Here is a 19,099-nt window from a genome sequence, read left to right on the forward strand (position 1 = left end):
CTAGGTACACTATCAATCACGGGAATTGGTTGATTGCTAAACGGCAATGAAGAATTTCCTGTAAACATTTCAGCCAGTAGATTAGCCTTATCAACCGGGTCAGTGAATACCTGATCATTCTTAACAAGAGTTGGGATTACCGATGGGTTGCCCTTTACTCTTTTTATGAATGACCAACAACTTTTGCCTCTTCTCGGAGAAGCAATAACTTTGGCACGAAGACGCTGTTCGTAAAGAAACTTTTCTTGTCTAAGTACCAGATCGTGCGATTTAAGTCATTTAAAGTGTTTCTTGTGAGGCTATGTTAAAGCTCATGTATATACAGACCAGAACGCTTCAATTGACGCATTGGAAGACAACATTGAAGCATTTATTCGTAAGATACCGGCCGAAATGTTGGAAAGAGTACGCCAAAATTAGAAAAAGCGTATGGACCTTTTGTGGCGCAGTCACAGTCAACATTTGTATGAACCGTACGATCGATTCAAATAAAGATTTCATGAATTTTTCTGAGTTTTGTTTTTTTTTCAAAAACTTTCCTATAGCTCTTAAAAAGTCACCGTTTACATATACGAATAGCCCAATTAAAATATTTGGAACTGTTTGCTTTAAATGATTGTTTTGAAAGTAGTTATTTTCTTTTTTGAATTATAATTTGGAATTTGGAAACTTACGGCCAAGGCGTACTTATCAGGTGGCCGCATCAACCCAGTTGAGACAACATGCATAACAAAACGGCGAAGCTCCCTCCAATATGCAATTGAAAGTTATAGTAGTCAAGAATGGCGAAAGGACTTTTGCATGAAGATAATTTGGACAGGAAAATAAAATTTTTGCAGCTATAATCCTGTATCTACTCTCGCAATTTCAAGGCAGTCTCTCAATGACTCCTCATCATCCCCACAAATCAAGCTTAAATCCGATATGTGACCAGCGCAAGGTCAAAGTCCTGACATTGCAATGGATTTTCAGGATATTCAGTAGCGAGAACGGCAGCTTCATCACATCTAGGAGAGGTCCCCTGAACATACCAAGTTACCTAATAGCATACTATATGCACTCTGAACGGCCACACACCATGATGACAACGTCATCCTCGTAGCCAACAAACTTTAACAGTCCTTTTGAAATGACCTGAAAATCTGACAGATATGCAAGAACCAAAAAGGGGTACACAACCCTTCCTTGTTGTGATTGAGCTCTAATCACAATCTTCCTATTTGAGCCATTTGTTAGCATTCACAATGACCTTAAGAAAACTATTCAAACCTGTCATCTTGAAGGTTTTGTGGGTTGTTGCTGTTGTAGCCACATTTTCATGTGAAGGTGGCGATTCTGGTCAGGCTCCTGTAGGTAAGGTAAGCAAGCTCGTTCCGGCCCGATGGCCGCGGGAACAGGGTGACCATTGGTGATTTGAAGTCGCCAATAACCTGCCTTGTCATATCGAGCATCAAAGCCACTCAGTATTTGTGTAAGAGCCGGTGCCGCCCGGCCTCTCACTAAGACTCTCCGCTCGATACCGCCGATTGTCTGCGACTGAAGTTGCAGCTACTCCGTTTGGAGCATTCCACTATCCGCAACCTGTGGACGCGCCGGGTAGCTCGCAGCCTAAGCATCTCGTGACAGCACTTTTGCGGGTAAAGCCTCTAGAGCTAATTAACACTCAAAAATTAATAAAATTCTTGCTCTGATTGGTCGAAACAAATATGCCGAAAATTTTAAATGTCAGGGCGAATCGAATTTTCTTTGCCCTGTTTACATATTTTGACATATAAAATTCCCAAAAAAAAGATGCTTTGTTGTAGCAATTCGCCGATGCGGCCACCTTATTAAATACGTCTTGTTTACGGCCTTATACACAAAATTCAATGTAGATTTTAGAAGGGATTATTTGACAGCTTTCCTTTATAGAACTGTGAAATAAACCTATTTCAAATCTACATCAAGTTTTGTGAATAAGGCTGTTAATATCTAATTAATGGATTTTTTTGAGCCTTAAATCTTAAACTTGAATCTAGGAGTTTGGCAGAACTAAACAATATCAAATTTCCGATCAAGAACTATTGATTATTCTCATTGCTAGTCTTGCCTTTCTTTGTAAGCCACTGTGTTTCGCTTATCTATTTGTCCTCAAACTTCCCAATGGGTGAAGTTAGACTAACAGACTATCACCAACGCACATGTAGGTGGGTGGTGTTCTTGTGTGTGTTTTTGTGTGATGGCACAAACTCGACCTTCTACGAAGTAGTACATGTTTAATTAAATTTTCCGTATAATCATAGCAAATAGAATTGCAAACAATTGTTGTTTCACACAATCACAAAATAACACATACACACTCACACACACGCACACAAAGCATGTCTCACGCTTATTGGCTGCATGCGTAGCAGAATGTGAAAGCAAAAAAAACACAGCAAAATTCCACAAAGAGGGTTGCGGAGGAGGTGAAATCAATTAAACACGAAATTATTTATTAGCTTCAATAAATTTTTAACGCTTTTATAAGTACGTGCAATGCAACTTAATTTACCACCAACTTAAATGCCATTTGTTTCCGGCCTATTTATGTTAACAATGTCCAGAAATAATTAACAGGGTGATAACATAATTTTCTCGACCTCGTATTTCCTGTTAAACGAGAGGGGATATGTCAGTGCATGCAAAAAGTGAAAACTTGAAACTGGGGTGTGAGATGTGTGTTGAGTGTTGAGGCTGGTATCTTTGCTGCGACATCGCCACCCTGTTGCAAGATAATTTCGATAACTTTCTCAATTGTTTGTAGAAAATTTCCCAAAGTTTATCATTTACTGATTGTTTTCTTACTTACTTTTTATTTCAAATTCTTTCTTTGCAGACAACTTTTATCGCCGAATTTAATACAGAAACACTATCACTCTAGTGGTTATTTAGTAGATGGCAATCGTCATGTAAGTATTGATGCACTCTTTCCATAGCTATGTTTATCCTTTTATCCCAGCTGATATTTACGACCACATTTCCTGGGGGTTGTGTGAAAATCCTTCAATTCAATTCAGGGGGCATTTGTCACTCAAGGCTGTTAACTGTAGATTTAAGAGACAAATGTGAGTACAACACATTTGGGTTATAGTCTGCAAAAAAAATTTATTATTGTTTTTTATACCCTCCACCATAGGATGGGGGTATACTAATTTCGTCATTCTGTTTGTAACTACTACTACAAAACATTCGTCTGAGACCCCATAAAGCATATATATTCTTGATCGTTGTGACATTTTATGTCGATCTAGTCACGTCCGTCCGTCCGTCTGTCCGTCTGTCTGTCGAAAGCACGCTAACTTTCGAAGGAGTAAAGCTAGCCGCTTGAAATTTTGCACAAATACTTCTTATTAGTGTAGGTCGGTTGGGATTGCAAATGGGCCATATCGGTCCATGTTTTGATATAGCTGCCATATAAACCGATCTTGGGTCTTGACTTCTTGATCCTCTAGAGGGCGCAATTCTTATCCGATTGGAATGACATTTTGCACGACGTGGTTTGTTATGATATCCAACAACTGTGCCAAGTATGGTTCAAACCGGATGATAACCTGATATAGCTGCCATATAAACCAATCTTGGGTCTTAACTTCTTGAGCCTCTAGAGGGCGCAATTGTTAACCGATTGGAATGAAATTTTTGCACGAAGCATTTTGTTATGTTCCAAGTATGGTCTAAATCAGATGATAACCTGATGTAGCTGCCATCTAGGATCTTGACTTCTTGAGCTTCTAGGGGGCGCACTTCGTATCCGATTGGAATGCAATTTTGCACGTCGTGTTTCGCATTGAGTTCCAACCAAGTTAGGTTCAAATCGGTCAATATCCTGATATAGCTACCAATAGAGGGCACAATTCTTATCCAATTTGAATGAAATTTTGCACGAAGTATTTTGTTATGATATCCAACAACTGTGCCAAGTATGGTTTCAATCGGTCTATAACCTCATATAGCTGTCATATAAACCGATCTGGGGACTTGGCTTCATGAGCTTCTAGTTTTTTTTTTAATATTCGCCAGGGAACATTTTTCCCCCTATAGAATCAAAGAAAAAAATATTAAACATTAGCACATGTTTCATTAATAAACGTTTAAGAGTCTTTGCTATAAAATTTTCTAAAAACGTCAAAGGTCACGTCAAAATCCGATGAAAATTGCATCCCATACTAGTAAGTACAAGTCATTGTTCAATTGTGTATAACAAAATATTGGTGTTTTTAGTAGTTATATCTTAAAATAAACCGATCTGAAACACATACAACATGGATGTCGAAAAGCCTAATATAAGCCAATTTGTCAAATTTCAGTTAAATCGGATTATAAATGCGCATTTTTTGGGGCCAAGGCTTTAAATCGACATATCAGTCTATATGGCAGCTATATGCAAATCCTGATCGATCTAGACCAAATTGCCGAAAAATGTGGAGGGGCTTAACTTAACTCTCTGTCCCAAATTTCGGCAACATCAGACAATAAATGCCACTTTTATGGGCCCAAAACATTAAATCGAGAGATCGGTCTATATGACAGCTATATCCAAATCTGGACCGATCTGGGCCAAATTGAAGAAGGGTATTGAAGGACCTAACACAACTCACTGTCCCAAATTTCAACAAAATCGGATACAAAATGTGGCTTTTATGGGCCTTAGACCCTAAATCAGCGGATCGATCTATATGGCAGCTATATCTAAATCTGAAGCGATCTTAACCAGATTAAAGAAGGGTGTCGAAGGGCCTAACACAACTCACTGTCCCAAATTTCAGCAAAATCGGATAATAAATGTGGCTTTTATGGGCCTAAGACCCTAAATAAGAGGATCGGTCTATATGGCAGCTATATCCAAATCTGAACTGATCTGAGCCAAATTGAAGAAGGATATCGAAGGGCCTAACACAACTCACTGTCGCAAATTTCAGCAAAATCGGAGAATAAACGTGGCTTTTATGGGCCTAAGACCCTAAATCGGCGGATCGGTCTATATGGCAGCTATATTCAAAACTGGACCGATCTGGGACAAATTGTAGAACAGTGTCGAAGGACCCAACACAATTCACTGTCCCAAATATTAGCAAAATCAGATAATAAATGTGGCTTTTATAGGCCTAAAACCCTAAGTCGGAGGATCGGTCTATATGGCAGCTACATCCAAATCTGGTCCGATTTAGGCCAAATTGACGAGGGATGTCGAACACAACTCTCTATGCCAAATTTCATCAAAATCGGATAATATATGTGGCATTTATGGGCCTAAGACCCTACATCGGCCGATCGGTCTATATGGGGGCTATATGAAGATGTAGTCCGATATAGCCCATTTTCGATCTTAACCTGCTTATCGCCAAAAAAAAAGAATCTGTGCAAAGTTTCAGATCAATATCTCTATTTTTGAAGACTGTAGCGTGATTTCAACAGCCAGACGGACGGACATGGCTAGATCGTCTTAGATTTTTACGCTGATCAAGAATATATACACTTTAATGGGTCGAAAATGGATATTTCGATGTGTTGCAAACAGAATGACAAAATGAATATACCCCCATCCATCGGTGGTGGGTATGAAAATATGTCTTGATAATAAAAATCCATGGACAAACAGTCAGACATAAAGACATTGTTAATCGCGCCGGTGTGTAATTCTGGGAATAAACTGATTTCACCTCATAGGTTTCTCTTGTTTAGACGACCTCCACAAAAATTCCTTATTTTTTTTCCTTTATTTTTTTTTCAATTACACTTGTAAATCAAATCCAACAACCCATTTATGTTTGGCATAACCACAAATGTTCACTCTTCATCACTTATTTAACTGAATAACCTAAACCAGTTAACAGCTTCAGTGCATGTGGTATCAAAAGGCATTTGCCAATTTCGCAAATCACTGTCAAGGTATCAGTGATATCAATCAAATATTAAACAATTTGTCTTCTTTGAAGAGTGCTCAACAAGATCGTTTTAATCAAAAAGGCTTAAATGGAACCTATATCACAATGTTATAGTCGTTCTATCGAAACAGCACCGGAATACAAAAATCCTCTGTCACGCATCGACATAGATGGAGGTTAGCTCCATTTGAGGAAAATTTAATTATTGCCTGTCACCGTATTAAAAATGTTGTGTGTGTGCCTGTCGTGCTGTATTAACGGCATTTTTGCCGTGCTGCTAATTTAAAGCTGATAATTTGTTTATCTATTCAATGGCAGCGAGGCTTTCCTGCCCGTCTCTCTGTGTGTCTGCTTTCCATGCAACTTAATTAAATTGAGCATTTAAAGTGCTCACGATAATACAATTCATGTGCACATTATCATTCATAATTTAACTAAAATCTTCGAAAAAAAAATGGAAAATAGGAGATTTCTATATGGGCCTGATTCTGGCCTCTAGACCATTTTATTGTGTAAGCTTTGATGTGTAAGCTTTGGAGGTGGAAGGAGGGCGTAAATAATCATTACCACCTTGCTCTTCCCCTTTAACATTTGAAAGTCTTCCATTCCTCTTCATTTACCAATATTGAATGGAAATGCATAAAAAATGTGTTACAACTACCTTCCTTTTGAATATTGAATTGACATTACATTCCAATGGTTCCGTATTCTCACTCCCAGCATGTGCCCCTAAACGATTGAGAGGGTTGTCTTATTGCCGTTGCTTTCTTCTATTTTCTTGTTTTTCTTGTAGTTTTTATATTTCTTATCGTTAATGGGAACACGTAGCATCCATGCCATGCAAACGTTTGGCAATATCTGCCAGAACTATGGCGGAGCACTTTGTCTGGCTCATAGTCACAACCTGAAAGATGAAGTGGCACAGGTGTGAAACGATTCGTCTTAAACTAATAAATAAAAATCACTTGACGTGCAAATATTCAATGTAGGAAACAAACATTTGCTACAGCGAATGCCAACTCGAATGTTTATCATTCCCAATTTGCACTAGCCTACAGTAATCGTAGTTTGGTTAAAAGAACATAGAGGATTCTCAAATGCACACATCGATTAAGGAAGCAAAACCAGTGGGAAAGACGTTGGAAGGGAAACATCATGATGATATAAAAAATTACATTGTTAGTTCAAATGCAATAATGGAAATCAGCACAAACTTATTGCAAATTACATATTTGCCCACGAACATTCCATTAAGTAACTGTGGAAAACTTCTCGCATATCACTCAGTGCTGTCCTATTCAAGTTTTACGTTAAGTAATAAGGGGCTTTCTTTTTATAGACTAGTCCGAACAGCGTGTCGTAGCGTAACACCTCTTAGGGGGGAAGTCTTTACATGGCACAGTACCTCACAAATGTTGCCAGCATTAGGAGAGGATAACCACCGCTTACAAAATTTTTATACCTACCACCGAAGGATGGGGGTATATTCATTTTGTCATTCCGTTTGAAACACATCGAAATATACATTTCCGAACCTATAAAGTATATACAAAATATTCTTGATCAGCGTAAAAATCTAAGACAATTTAGCCTTGTCCGTCCGTCTGTCGGTCCATCTGTCTGTGGAAATCACGCTAGTCTTTAAAAATAGAGATATTAGGCTGAAACTTTGCGCAGATTCTTTTTTTGTCATGATATAGTTGTACATTGGGCCCATAAATGGCGCATTTATTGCCCGATATTGCAAACATTTGCGACAGTGAGTTGTGTTAGGCACTTTGACATCTTATTGCAATTTGGTCCAGATCGGTCCAGATTTGGATATAGCTGCCATATAGACCGATCTCTCGATTTAAGGTCTTGGGCCCATAAAAGTCGCATTTATTGTCCGATTTCACCGAAACTTAGGACAGTGAGTTGTGTTGGGCCCTTCAATACTATTCAATTTGGCTCAGATCGGTCCAGATTTGGATATAGCTGCCACATCGACCGATCTCTCGATTTAATGTTTTGGAACCAAAAAAGGCCCTACAAAGTATATAAACTTCGGATCGTCGTAAAATTCTAAGACGATTTAGCAGTCAGCTCGTCTGTCTATCCGTCCGCCTGTCCGCCCTCCTGTCTATTCGTCTGAGAAAAACATGATAGCGATTGAATACGTAAAGCTAGCCGCTCGAAATTTTGCACAGATACGTGTGTATGTCGTTGGGGACTGCAAATATGCCACATCGGTTCAGATTCGAATATAGCTACCATATAAAGTGGTCCTTCGATTTGAATTCTTGAGCTCCTAACAGCTGCAATTATAATCCGATTTTTTACGAGTGTTCCATTATGATTTCCATCAATCGTGACAAGTATGGTCTAAATCGGTATAAAATCTCATATAAACCGATCTACCGTCAGCTTAAGCTGAAATTTTGAACGTGTTTTGTTTTGACTTCCAATCCCAGATTAGCCTTCTACAGCCCTAGAAGATATAATATTTGTCTGGTTTGGCAGAAATTTGATACTTAAAGTACAACTACCCTTCATTTTGTATTAACTTTTGACAAAATCCATGGTAATGGGTTACCATGATTCGCCCCGTCCAAACACAGCACGCTTTTACTTGTTTTTCAACATCCTTGGTCAGCATGGTTCAAATTGGTCTATAACCTGATTTTAATTTAAGCTTATATGGCAGCTATGCCCATAAATTAAGTTTACCAAAAGGTGCAGCAACATGCCAGACATTTCCACTGTATTCCCTGATCTCCCAAGTTGCGTATCTTGGTACGCCGTCATTTCTTTGGGATCAGATCAACTCCCCCTAATACTCACCATCAAGCGACCACCCGACTTCATAACCCCTGAGCGCCGCACGTTTATCAATCAGAAGGGGGCTGATGGATCGGCTTCAGAGAGTACACCAATCGCCGCTTCTATAAGCTAACACCCCCCTCAAATGTGCAGTTACCAACATTGACGAAACAGCAGCTCCTTTAAATCAGCCGGTCGTATAACCCAAGTGCGGCCCAATTTCTCGGAGCAGGCAGTGGTACTCGCAGACGAGCGTGATGGGATTTGTTACATGGTCCCCACTCACCCCAGAATCAAGCGGGCTGAATCTGGAAATAAACAGGGTTTTCAGCGAACATAGCGCAATTGGTGGGAAGAACACTTCGAGCAATGTAACTTAGGTACCGCTGTGGCCTACTGTTAAGGCAGTCCTGACCTCAGACACTTTTGGCGATACAACTGTGACTGTCCCGAATAGATGCACCAGGTTGTTCAATAGTCAATTTATTGATCAACCCGAGAGTGACAAGGCTAGGAGAAGAGCCATTTTCGTGTCTACGAGCCGATGGACAACCATCACAATTTACAATGGACAAAGTTAAGAATGTCATCCGTGATACCAAGGTGTCTGCCCCCAACGGAATCTCTAAACTGATGGTGAAGAATCTGGATCTAACTAGAGTCGTGAACCTTACTACTGTCTTCAACCTGTCTTTGAACGTTCTTATAGTACCCGATGTCTGGAAGGTGTGAAAGGACGCGAATAAAGGGGAATCTTACAGACCAATCTCCTTCTCTCGCAAGTGCCCAAGACGCTTGATGAACTACTTCTCCGAGCCTCGTTGTAGAATTTCCATTCGCCGACTATCAGCATGGATTTCGAAGACTGCACAGCACAACAACAGCTTTGCATGCCATCACCGCACATATTTGCTGTGGTTTCAATCAGCCCAAGCAATATGATAGGACGTTTCTCGTGGCACTGGACCTATCGAAGGCATTCGACATGGTCAGCCCTGCCAAACTATTTGAGGATATCGCCATCATGTCTCTCCAGACAGGTCTGAGACCCTGTGTAGCAAATTATCTGTATATGTGGTCGCCAGTCATTTGTGGAATTAAGGGATAAGGAGTCGAAACACCAAAGAGTGAAACAGGGAGTTTCCTAAGGCGAGGTGTTTTCCCCGTCACTGTTTAACCTCTACCTGTCCTCCATTCTACCCCCTTCAGACGGCATAGAGATCGCATCATAAGGCCCTCCACCCATTGTTGACATCTGCGAAAGGTTATATGTCTTCCTCAACAAACTTGCAGCTTATTTCCAGTCTGTGGTAAGCTGTTTAGCGCCTGTGTGGTCTTGTCTGCTATGTGATACACTGTGGAATAATATTCAGATCTGTCAGAATGCCGCTCTTCGAACATCGACGGGCTATCTCCTCAGCTCTCATATGGACCACCTCCATCAGAAGACATAGATCCTACACGTCCGACAACATACCTACAGGATGTCCAAGCAACACCCTCTGGGCTGTCATCCAAATCATCATCTTATGCATAGGTATGTAGCTCCCAAAAGCCATAACGTAGATCTATATGATCTAGAGAACCTCTAGATCAAGCGGCGTATTAAGCGGGTCTAAATCAGAGAACAGCAGCAAACCACCTCAAAAGTAAATGCACATGATACGTATGCAGCGAATGGCAAGCTCACACCTTATACCAGCAATCGTTGTTGACGCTTACGACTCTCAATGAACAAACATAAAATACTCCTTTAAACTCGTTAAGCTATTGTAAGAGTGTTTGCTTATGAGCATAAAATGATTGCTGGCAGTATTTTACATTTTGAACAATACTCACCAGGGCTCACATTGTCCGTAACTCAAGAGAAGACACACACATTAATTTGCGAGCTTTGTGATGGCTTTGGTAAAGAACAAAATGGGTGTAAGATTGTCACTTTTGAACAGACGGAGACAGGCAGCAAATACGTCACTGATAAAAGCAATTCTGATCCAGAAATAAAAAAACAATTGCAAAAATACAACGGAGTATATCTATGCAGCTCAACAAAACTTGATGTCTAATTCCTCTGCTTGCTTTGGCTTCATGTGGCACTCATCTGAGTGGTGTTAATTTGCGAAGACCAAATTGAAAATCAAATCCACTGAACGATTACTAATAAAAAGTTAGCGCAACTCTCACTCTATTGTGTTTGTGCGTGTGTTTCTTGCTAACTTTGTTTTTATGTGGCATGCGATACAGACAATTTTTTTGGCCAAAGTGGGTATTGAGTGCCAAATTTTCGAGCTCACTGAAGGATTGCTAAAAAGCTCGCGCAGCTCTCACTCTATGGTGTTTGTGCGTGTGTTTCTTGCCAACTTTGTTTTTATGTGGCATGCGATACAGACAATTGCTTTGGCCACAGTGGCTGTTGAGTGCCAAATTTTTGGTCTCATGCAGTTTTGTGGCTTAGACAAGATTCATGCGGACACTGCAACAGATGCGGTGAAATTGACCTTCACCTGCAAACCGGAGCTAGACCCACTCGACTAAAACCGAAATCCCTCTGAATGCACCCCAGCTTATTTGCAGAGATCCTGAGTGTGGATATTCAACAGAACTAAGCAGATAAAAAAATAGAACACAACACACTGCTACCTCTACTCGGTATTATGGGGATCAGTCAGCAATAACTCGCCCCGACAAGACGATCAAAAATTGACATGATATATCCTAGGGGATCCAGTAGGCTTAAATGGTTAAATGATGAACTGTACCCACTTTTCGACTCACAGTTTTTCTTGATTATGTTTAGCCGTGACCGTCTCTCCGCGTTTCCGGTTTTCCCCTCCTAATGCTGGCGATATTTGTGAGGTACTTTGCCATGTAAAAACTTCTGCCCAAAGAGGTGTTGCACTGCGGCACGCAGTTCGGCTTCGGCTATAAAAAGGAGGCCCCTTGAACCGGACAGCACTCTTTGATATATGAGAAGTTGTCTCCCCTTAATGAAATGTTGATGAGCAAATTTGCAATATCGAAATCTGGAATGATATTCCCAAAATTCATAGCGTGCTTTGATTAGGTATTGCAAGATGTAAACTTAATTCCCACACCCAATTTTCAAGTCAATCGAGTAAAAATTCAGGCTTTCAGAGACTATAAAAGTCAAATCGGGGGATCGATTGATTATCGACTATAGCAATGTATGAACCTAGCAGCGCTTTTCTGGGTTCAGGAAAATTGGACCCATTCGAGGAAAAACTTAGTCTGACTCAGAATGTCATGACGGGTAATAGTATCTGCATGTGTATAGGGCCGCAGACTAATATTTCAAAGTGTTATGAACAGAAAGCCAAGAAAGTATACTCCCATCCTAAGGTGGCAGGCATAAAAACAACATAGTATTTTATTATAAAGAAATCTCTGTATGTTAGTGTTAATAGTCTAAAACACGCCTCTCACGTACTATGAGTCGTGTGCTCATTTCATGTCTTATACACAAATCTATAGGTAATCGATTTAAGCGTATAATTAATTACTTAAAAACTTTTCTCTCTCAAACCCTCTCCTTACAGGATATAGAACATTGTTACTACCATGGAACGGTTAAAGACTATCCGGGTGCCAGTGCAGCCTTTCATACATGCAATGGTGTCAGCGGTGTCATACACATAGGCAATGAGACGTTCGTGATACATCCCTTCTATGGAGGCGATCTGTCGGTAAGTAATTGAAGAAGAATGCCATATGGCACTTGATTGGCAAAAAGTAACAACAACAAAAAAACAGAAAAAAAAGAAAAAATCGGTCTACGTGCTCGCTTTATGCCCACCTACAACTCGACTACCTGATGTCGTTTTTGTCTTTGTTGGAAAAAAACAAAAAAAAAAAACAAGTCAAGAAATTTATGTGGTGCCAAAACGAAATTCACGATTCAACACTTTCCAAACTTTTTGCCATAAGAAACAACCTTTTTTTAAAGTGTCCCACACACACTGTTGTCGTTATATTAGCCAAAAACATTTCAACCATATCCTCCATTCTCCACTCAAGTCAACACACCCACAATCCTTTTTGTGTGTTTTTTTCCTCACTCACTCAACAACAAAAAAAAAACAACAACAACAACAACAAAACAATCAAATATTTCGATTATATCCTACCAAGGGGTTTGAGAGCAAATAAAATCATCTTAACAAGGGAAGGTTGGGTCGGCTGTCGGGGTCTAAACGTTGCCAGGACGAACAAGACCTCTAAATGCGAAAACTTATGATTTCTTTGCTAACGTTGGCGTTTTTCACGGCATGCACACAATCCAACCAAGCAACCAACCAAACAACCTATCCACCATCTCTGCTCCCCGTTTGGGTGGGCCATTTATTTGAATTTCGCATTCGAAAGTTGGGGATCAGCTTAAATCGCATACACAAAAACGCGGAGAGACGCCAGACGGTGGCAAGGAAGCCTCCCCAATGACATCGTCATCCTCAACGACAAAAGGCAATGCCAACATCAACGGCAATCGTAACGCCAGCAACGAATTAGATTTATGGCAGCTAACGTTTATATTGATTTTCATTGCTACCACCAACCACGAACACTCTCTTATAAATCTCACAAAATATGGAACGCTGGCGGTATAAAATATTAATCGGTGTGGAAAAAAAACATGGGCGATGTAAAAACCCAACAAAAAATACAACGGCAGAAAAAAACGCGATGCTTGGAGTGGAGCATGTACAAAAATGCTGATTGAGTTACTTGCACAAATGGAACGTGGGGTTACACCATCGGGTTATACCGAACAGGTGTCTGGATGAAGTGGCATTTCCTCAATGCAAATTACAAAACTCCTAGCATACCTTCGTCCACACATACGCCCGCACATTCGCCCTGTGCATGAATAAGTGTTGTCCCATTATTATTGCCCTCATTTGAAATTCGATTCTGTCGTCAACCTCATCTCGTCGTAAAAGTCATCATAACTCACTCTTCTTGAGTGGAGCTACGAGGGTGGATCGATATTTTTTTTTCGCAAAAAAAAAACGAAAGAGTTACGGTGTAAAGAAAAATTGGTCACGTATAGGAGTAATGAATTCAATTTAAAAATTAGGTTCGCTTAAATACTAAAAAGTAACCTCGAACAAGTAAAAAGGCGCTTAGTTCGGCCGGGCCGAACTTTGGATACCCACTACATCAAGTAAACCACCTTTCGCCATAATACGATGAAAAATTCATAATGTATGCCCCCATAGCAGCTTCATCGAAATATGGTCCGATTTGGACCGGATTCGACACGGACATTGCGTAGTCTAATAAGTATAAGTCATTGTTCAATTTTATAGAACAAATATTGGTTTTTTGGTAGCCATATCCAAATATAGACCAATCCGAACCATATACGATACGGACGTTGAAAAGCCTAACATAAGTCAATGTGCCATTTATGGGGCCAAGACTTTTAAATCGAGAAATCGGTCTATATGGCAGCAATATTCAAATCTGAACTGATCTGGGCCTTACTGTCCCAAATTTATAAAACTTACTGTCCCAAATTTTACCGAAATCGGACAATACATGTGCCTCTTATGGGCCCAAAACGTTAAAACGAGAGATCGGTCTATGTGGCAGTTATATCCAAATCTGGACTGATCTGAGTTAAATTCCAGGAAGTTTTTGAAGAGCCTTATGCAACTCACTTTCCCAAATTTCGGCGAATTCGGACAATAAAAGCGCCTTTTATGGGCCCAAAACCTTAAATCGAGAGATCGGTCTATATGGCAGTTATATCCAAATCTGGACTGATCTAGACCAAATTACAGAAAGATGTCGAAAGGCCTAACACAACTCACTGTTCCAAATTTTGGCAAAATTGGTCAATAAATGCGCCTTTTATGGGTCCAAAACCTTATATCGAGGGATCGGTCTGGGCCAAATTGAAGAAGGATGTCGACTGGCTTAACACAACTCACTGTCCCAAATTTCAGCTAAACCGGATAATAAATGTGGCTTCCCTTAATCGGCGTATCGGTCTTTATGGGGGATATACCAAGATATAGTCCGATATAGCCCAACTTCAAATTTAACCTACTTATGGACAAAAAAAAGGAATCTGTGCAAAGTTTCAGCTCAATACCTCCATTTTTAAAGACTGAAGCGCGATTTCAACAGACAGACGGATAGACGGACGGTCGGACAGACGGACAGACAGACGGACAGACGGACGGATGGACAGACGGATAGACAGACGGACGGACAGACGAAATAACAGACGAAAGGACAGACGAAAGGACAGACGAAAGGACAGACGAAAGGACAGACGAAAGGACAGACGAAAGGACAGACGAAAGGACAGCCGAAAGGACAGACGAAAGGACAGACGGACGTATAGACGCACGGACATGGATCGTAGATCGCCTTAGATTTTTACTCTGATCAAGAATATATATACTTTATAGGGTCGGAAATGGATATTTCGATGTGTTGCAAACGGAATGACAAAATGAATATATCCCCATCCTTCGGTGGCGGCTATAAAAAGAAAATCAAATTTAGAATTCCGTGCAACTTACAAAATCCCCAATTGTTTTCCATACAATGACCTTAAGTCGGTACATATCTGGTATTGTGTTCCCACCTAACTGCTGCTGTGGCAGTTAGCCGCGAAAGTCGGGTAATGACGTAGGAAATGCTTCAACGTGTCACCATCTTTCCCACATGCCCTACACGTGCTATCGCTTGCCGCACCTATTCTGCATTAGTGACTTCGTAGTCCTATGTGTCCTGATGTCATACCGAAAACTGTACTGACCTGCTGCCTACTTCCTTTCAGCAACATCCACTTCCTCTCACAACGCACAACGCTACATGCGCGTTCGTCGACCACGCCATTTACTCGGTCTAAGTCGACCCAAAAGGTTTCTGGTTAACCAAATTTATTGACAGCAGTCCTCTGACCTTCACTGCCAAATCGTCTGCTTTCACCCAAACGATACGGATCGTGCCATTCTTAGAGAAGACGTTAATCTCCTTATTACACTCCAAAACTGTTCGTGACCTTTCCGTTCTGGCTGTTATTGCTTTGGTGGCCAGTTTATTGTCCGTAAAGATGTTCACACTCGACATCCTTGCGTTAGCACCACACCATCTTACGAATTCCGTGAAATCCCGGATCTCCATCTGCAGGATCGATTTAAAGTCTGGAAGTCCAAAACAAATTTCAGTCCCTGAGTTCTCAATGTAGGCCCCAGGCCCACTTTGTCCACTAACTTTGATCCATCTGTGTAGCTTGATCTTCCAGATGGCTGGCAGCAGTATCCTAAACGTTTAAACCGGATGATAACCTGATATAGCTGCCATATAAACCAATCTTGGGTCTTGACTTCTTGAGCATCTAGAGGGCGCAATTGTTATCCGATTGTAATGAAATTTTGCACGACGTGTTTCGCTATGACTTCCGAGAACTGTGCTAAGTATGGTTTAAACCGGTCAATAACCTGATGTAGCTGCCATATAAACCGATTTTGAATCTTGACTTCTTGAGCCTCTAGAGGACGCAATTCTCATCCGATTGGAATGAAATTTTGACCGACGTGTTCGCTATGACTTCCAACAAGTGTGCTAATTATGGTTCAAATCGGTCAATAACCTGACATAGCTGCCATATAAACCGATTTTGAATCTTGACTTTTTCATCCACTAGAGGGCGCAATTCTTATCTGATTTGAATGAAATTTTGCACGAAGTGCGATCTCCACCATATTCAAGAAGGCTATATAAGGGTCTAACATAAATCATTGTATCACATTCATCGGTTAAAAAATGCACCTTTTATGGGCCTAAGAACTTAAATCGGGAGATCGGTACATGTATATGACAGCTATACCCAAATACAGACCGATCTGAACCATATAGAACACGAATGTCAAGGAGCTTAACACAGCCCACTGTGTCAAATTTCAGGGAAATCGAATAATAAACATGCTTTTATTGTCCATAGAACTTCAATCGGGAGATCGGTACATATGGCGGCTTGACCTTACACGGTGCGAATGTCGAGGGGCCTAACGCAACTCTTTGTGCCTAAATTCGTTGTCTTTAGCTAGACTCCACTTTGGAGAAAAAAAACAACTTAAGTTAACATATACAAGGCCGACCTGTAGCAGGCTTATATAAAACCTAAAAATGTTTTAGCAATCTGGAATAAAGGGTGAAGATCAGACCAAGTCCACGTATACTTCGAACCACATGAAGATGGTACAATTGTACCCTACTGTCAAATATCTATGACTTGACCTCAAAATGCGGAACATATTGAAAGTGTGATTAGCCTCAAACTCGTAATCTTTCCAATCTCTTTCATTTGTAAACAATATTGTCGCCATCTGTATGCCCAACATAAATTTAAGCCTTATAGCAATTAGCTTTCCAACCATATTGTAATCGGATGATATCTCTGACGGAAGTGTCCATAGAAATGGCTTGTGAAACGCATTCTATTGCAGTAATTTTGCGTTCTGCTCTCGTAACCTTTTTTTTTTTTTTTTTTGAACTCACAGTTCACACCTTTGCTGGGCTGAATGGTGGCGGTAGTAGACTTGGGTTTTTTTTTTTGCCTTAATTCGAATGCCTGAAATCACTTGAAGTGGTACGGATAAAAACAACACCGATGGTTTGGTGTTTTTATTCCCTATAAAACAACTCCATATGTATGTGTGAGAGAGAGCATGTCCTTATTTTCTTCCTTTTTTTTTTGCTAAAGAAAAAGATTTTATTGTTATGGGTCTGAACTGGCTTTTGTCACTGATGGGAATAAATACCACGAAACCATGTTTGGGCTGTGACTTGGTGGCGATTCCAACCGCTCAACTTTAAGGTAAAAGCCAAACAAACCCAACCGTGATTGTTATGGCAAGCCTGGTGCTTGTGCTGGTGATGATGGCGGCGATGACGATGATGATGACAATAGATTATGGCCCAGCTGCATGAGACAAAAGGCAAGACCGTGAAGCGATTTAAAGTGATTTTCTTACCATATCAACTGCCATTGGTATTGGGACGCAGGAATTGGAGCCGCTTGGAAAAGTGATCCTCATCAAAATACCCTAAGAACGGAGGCAGCTATGTGCAAATCCGTCTCTACTCGCGACATGGCAAACTTTTTTTGTGAGATGTTGGTGTTGTCCCTTGGCGTTTGTATTGGAAAATACCTGCAACCAATTTGAAGAGATGACATAAAGAGTCAAGAAATTGTTTTCATTGTTCGAATTCAATTATTTGCAATTCCATTCCGAACCGTTTTCATTTTCATTTCCCCAACAATGCGATTAGCAACAGCAGTCATTGAAATGACAGTGTCGCCATACCCTGGATAGAAGAATGAGCGAACATGTTATGACGCTGATGGTTAGGCGTTGATGATGGTGGTGCCGATGCCGATGTCGTTGCCATTGCCAACCGAAATCAAAGTCGAAATCACAATCGAAATTGTTTGTATGCTTTGATTTTAATTGCTTCAATTAAGTTTATTAATTAGCTTCAATTATAAGAGAATTGATGATTGACACCACCCACATTCGCTTTGCTAGTCCAACAAAAGCTTTCCTCTCAGACAAGGCAACGAATAGAATACATTTGCCACCTCATTCAACGAGTACAACCAAAAGGTCAATTAAACTATGAAACAAACATTGACACAGTTATACCGGATTAAAGCGAGTCCACAAAATGTACAAATAAAACAAGTAAGGAAATGCAAAAGGCGGGCAGTACCGACTGTGTTATATACTTAGGCTACTCTGTAAGTGAAAATAAGGAGCTATATCTAGGTTAGGTCATAGTGGCAGTACAGACTCACGTAGACAATTTTAGGTCCAGTAGCGACAGACCAAGGCTTCTGGCGGGAATCGAATCCACGACCCCTGCACTGGTAATCCAAGCACGCTACCAACTCGGCTACCGGGGCGCCCCATATAGAAGTTATATCTTGGAGAATTTGGAAACGATTTTGATGAACTTCGGCCGAGGTTTTGAGATGGCTTATAAAGCTACCGAATCAAATTTCGAACAAATATATACAAAATTGTAATAACTACGGCTCTATAAGTGCAAATAGGTGCATGTTCAAGTAATGTTCACAGATTGTGTAGGTTGGTCTGGAAGGAAACATAGGCTATATAATTTTTTGATATCGGAAGAGAGGCGGACCCTTCCATTTGCCCAAAAAGTACTACCCAAAAATAAAAATGGAGCGATCGGGACAATATGGGACTCAAGTGAAAGGTATTCAGGAGTGGAGTACGAATTTCATATTAAAAATTGGGTCCAAGTAGGTGGGAGGCCGTCCCATCCCCCATACCCCCTATTATAAGGTTTTTGGACGATCATGACAATATGGGACTCAAATGAAA

The 19,099-nt window shown here is 40.5% G+C and overlaps 1 protein-coding gene across 12 annotated transcripts in view; it reads left to right on the forward strand.

Annotated features, from left to right (window-relative positions):
• Positions 1 to 19,099, forward strand: part of LOC106095872 (disintegrin and metalloproteinase domain-containing protein 9) — a 470,496-nt gene that overhangs the window by 290,611 nt on the left and 160,786 nt on the right. For all 12 annotated transcript variants that reach the window (XR_001222811.2, XM_013263281.2, XM_013263282.2 and 9 more), the window contains exons 6-7: positions 2,858 to 2,930; positions 12,266 to 12,412. Coding sequence is in view for 11 of the 12 variants with exons in the window: in XM_013263281.2 (XP_013118735.1) it covers positions 2,858 to 2,930; positions 12,266 to 12,412 (220 nt within the window). In the remaining variant the exon portion in view is untranslated. The remainder of the gene's footprint in view (positions 1 to 2,857; positions 2,931 to 12,265; positions 12,413 to 19,099) is intronic.

This window comes from Stomoxys calcitrans, chromosome 4 (assembly GCF_963082655.1).
Source record: "Stomoxys calcitrans chromosome 4, idStoCalc2.1, whole genome shotgun sequence".
Classification (NCBI taxonomy): domain Eukaryota; kingdom Metazoa; phylum Arthropoda; class Insecta; order Diptera; family Muscidae; genus Stomoxys; species Stomoxys calcitrans.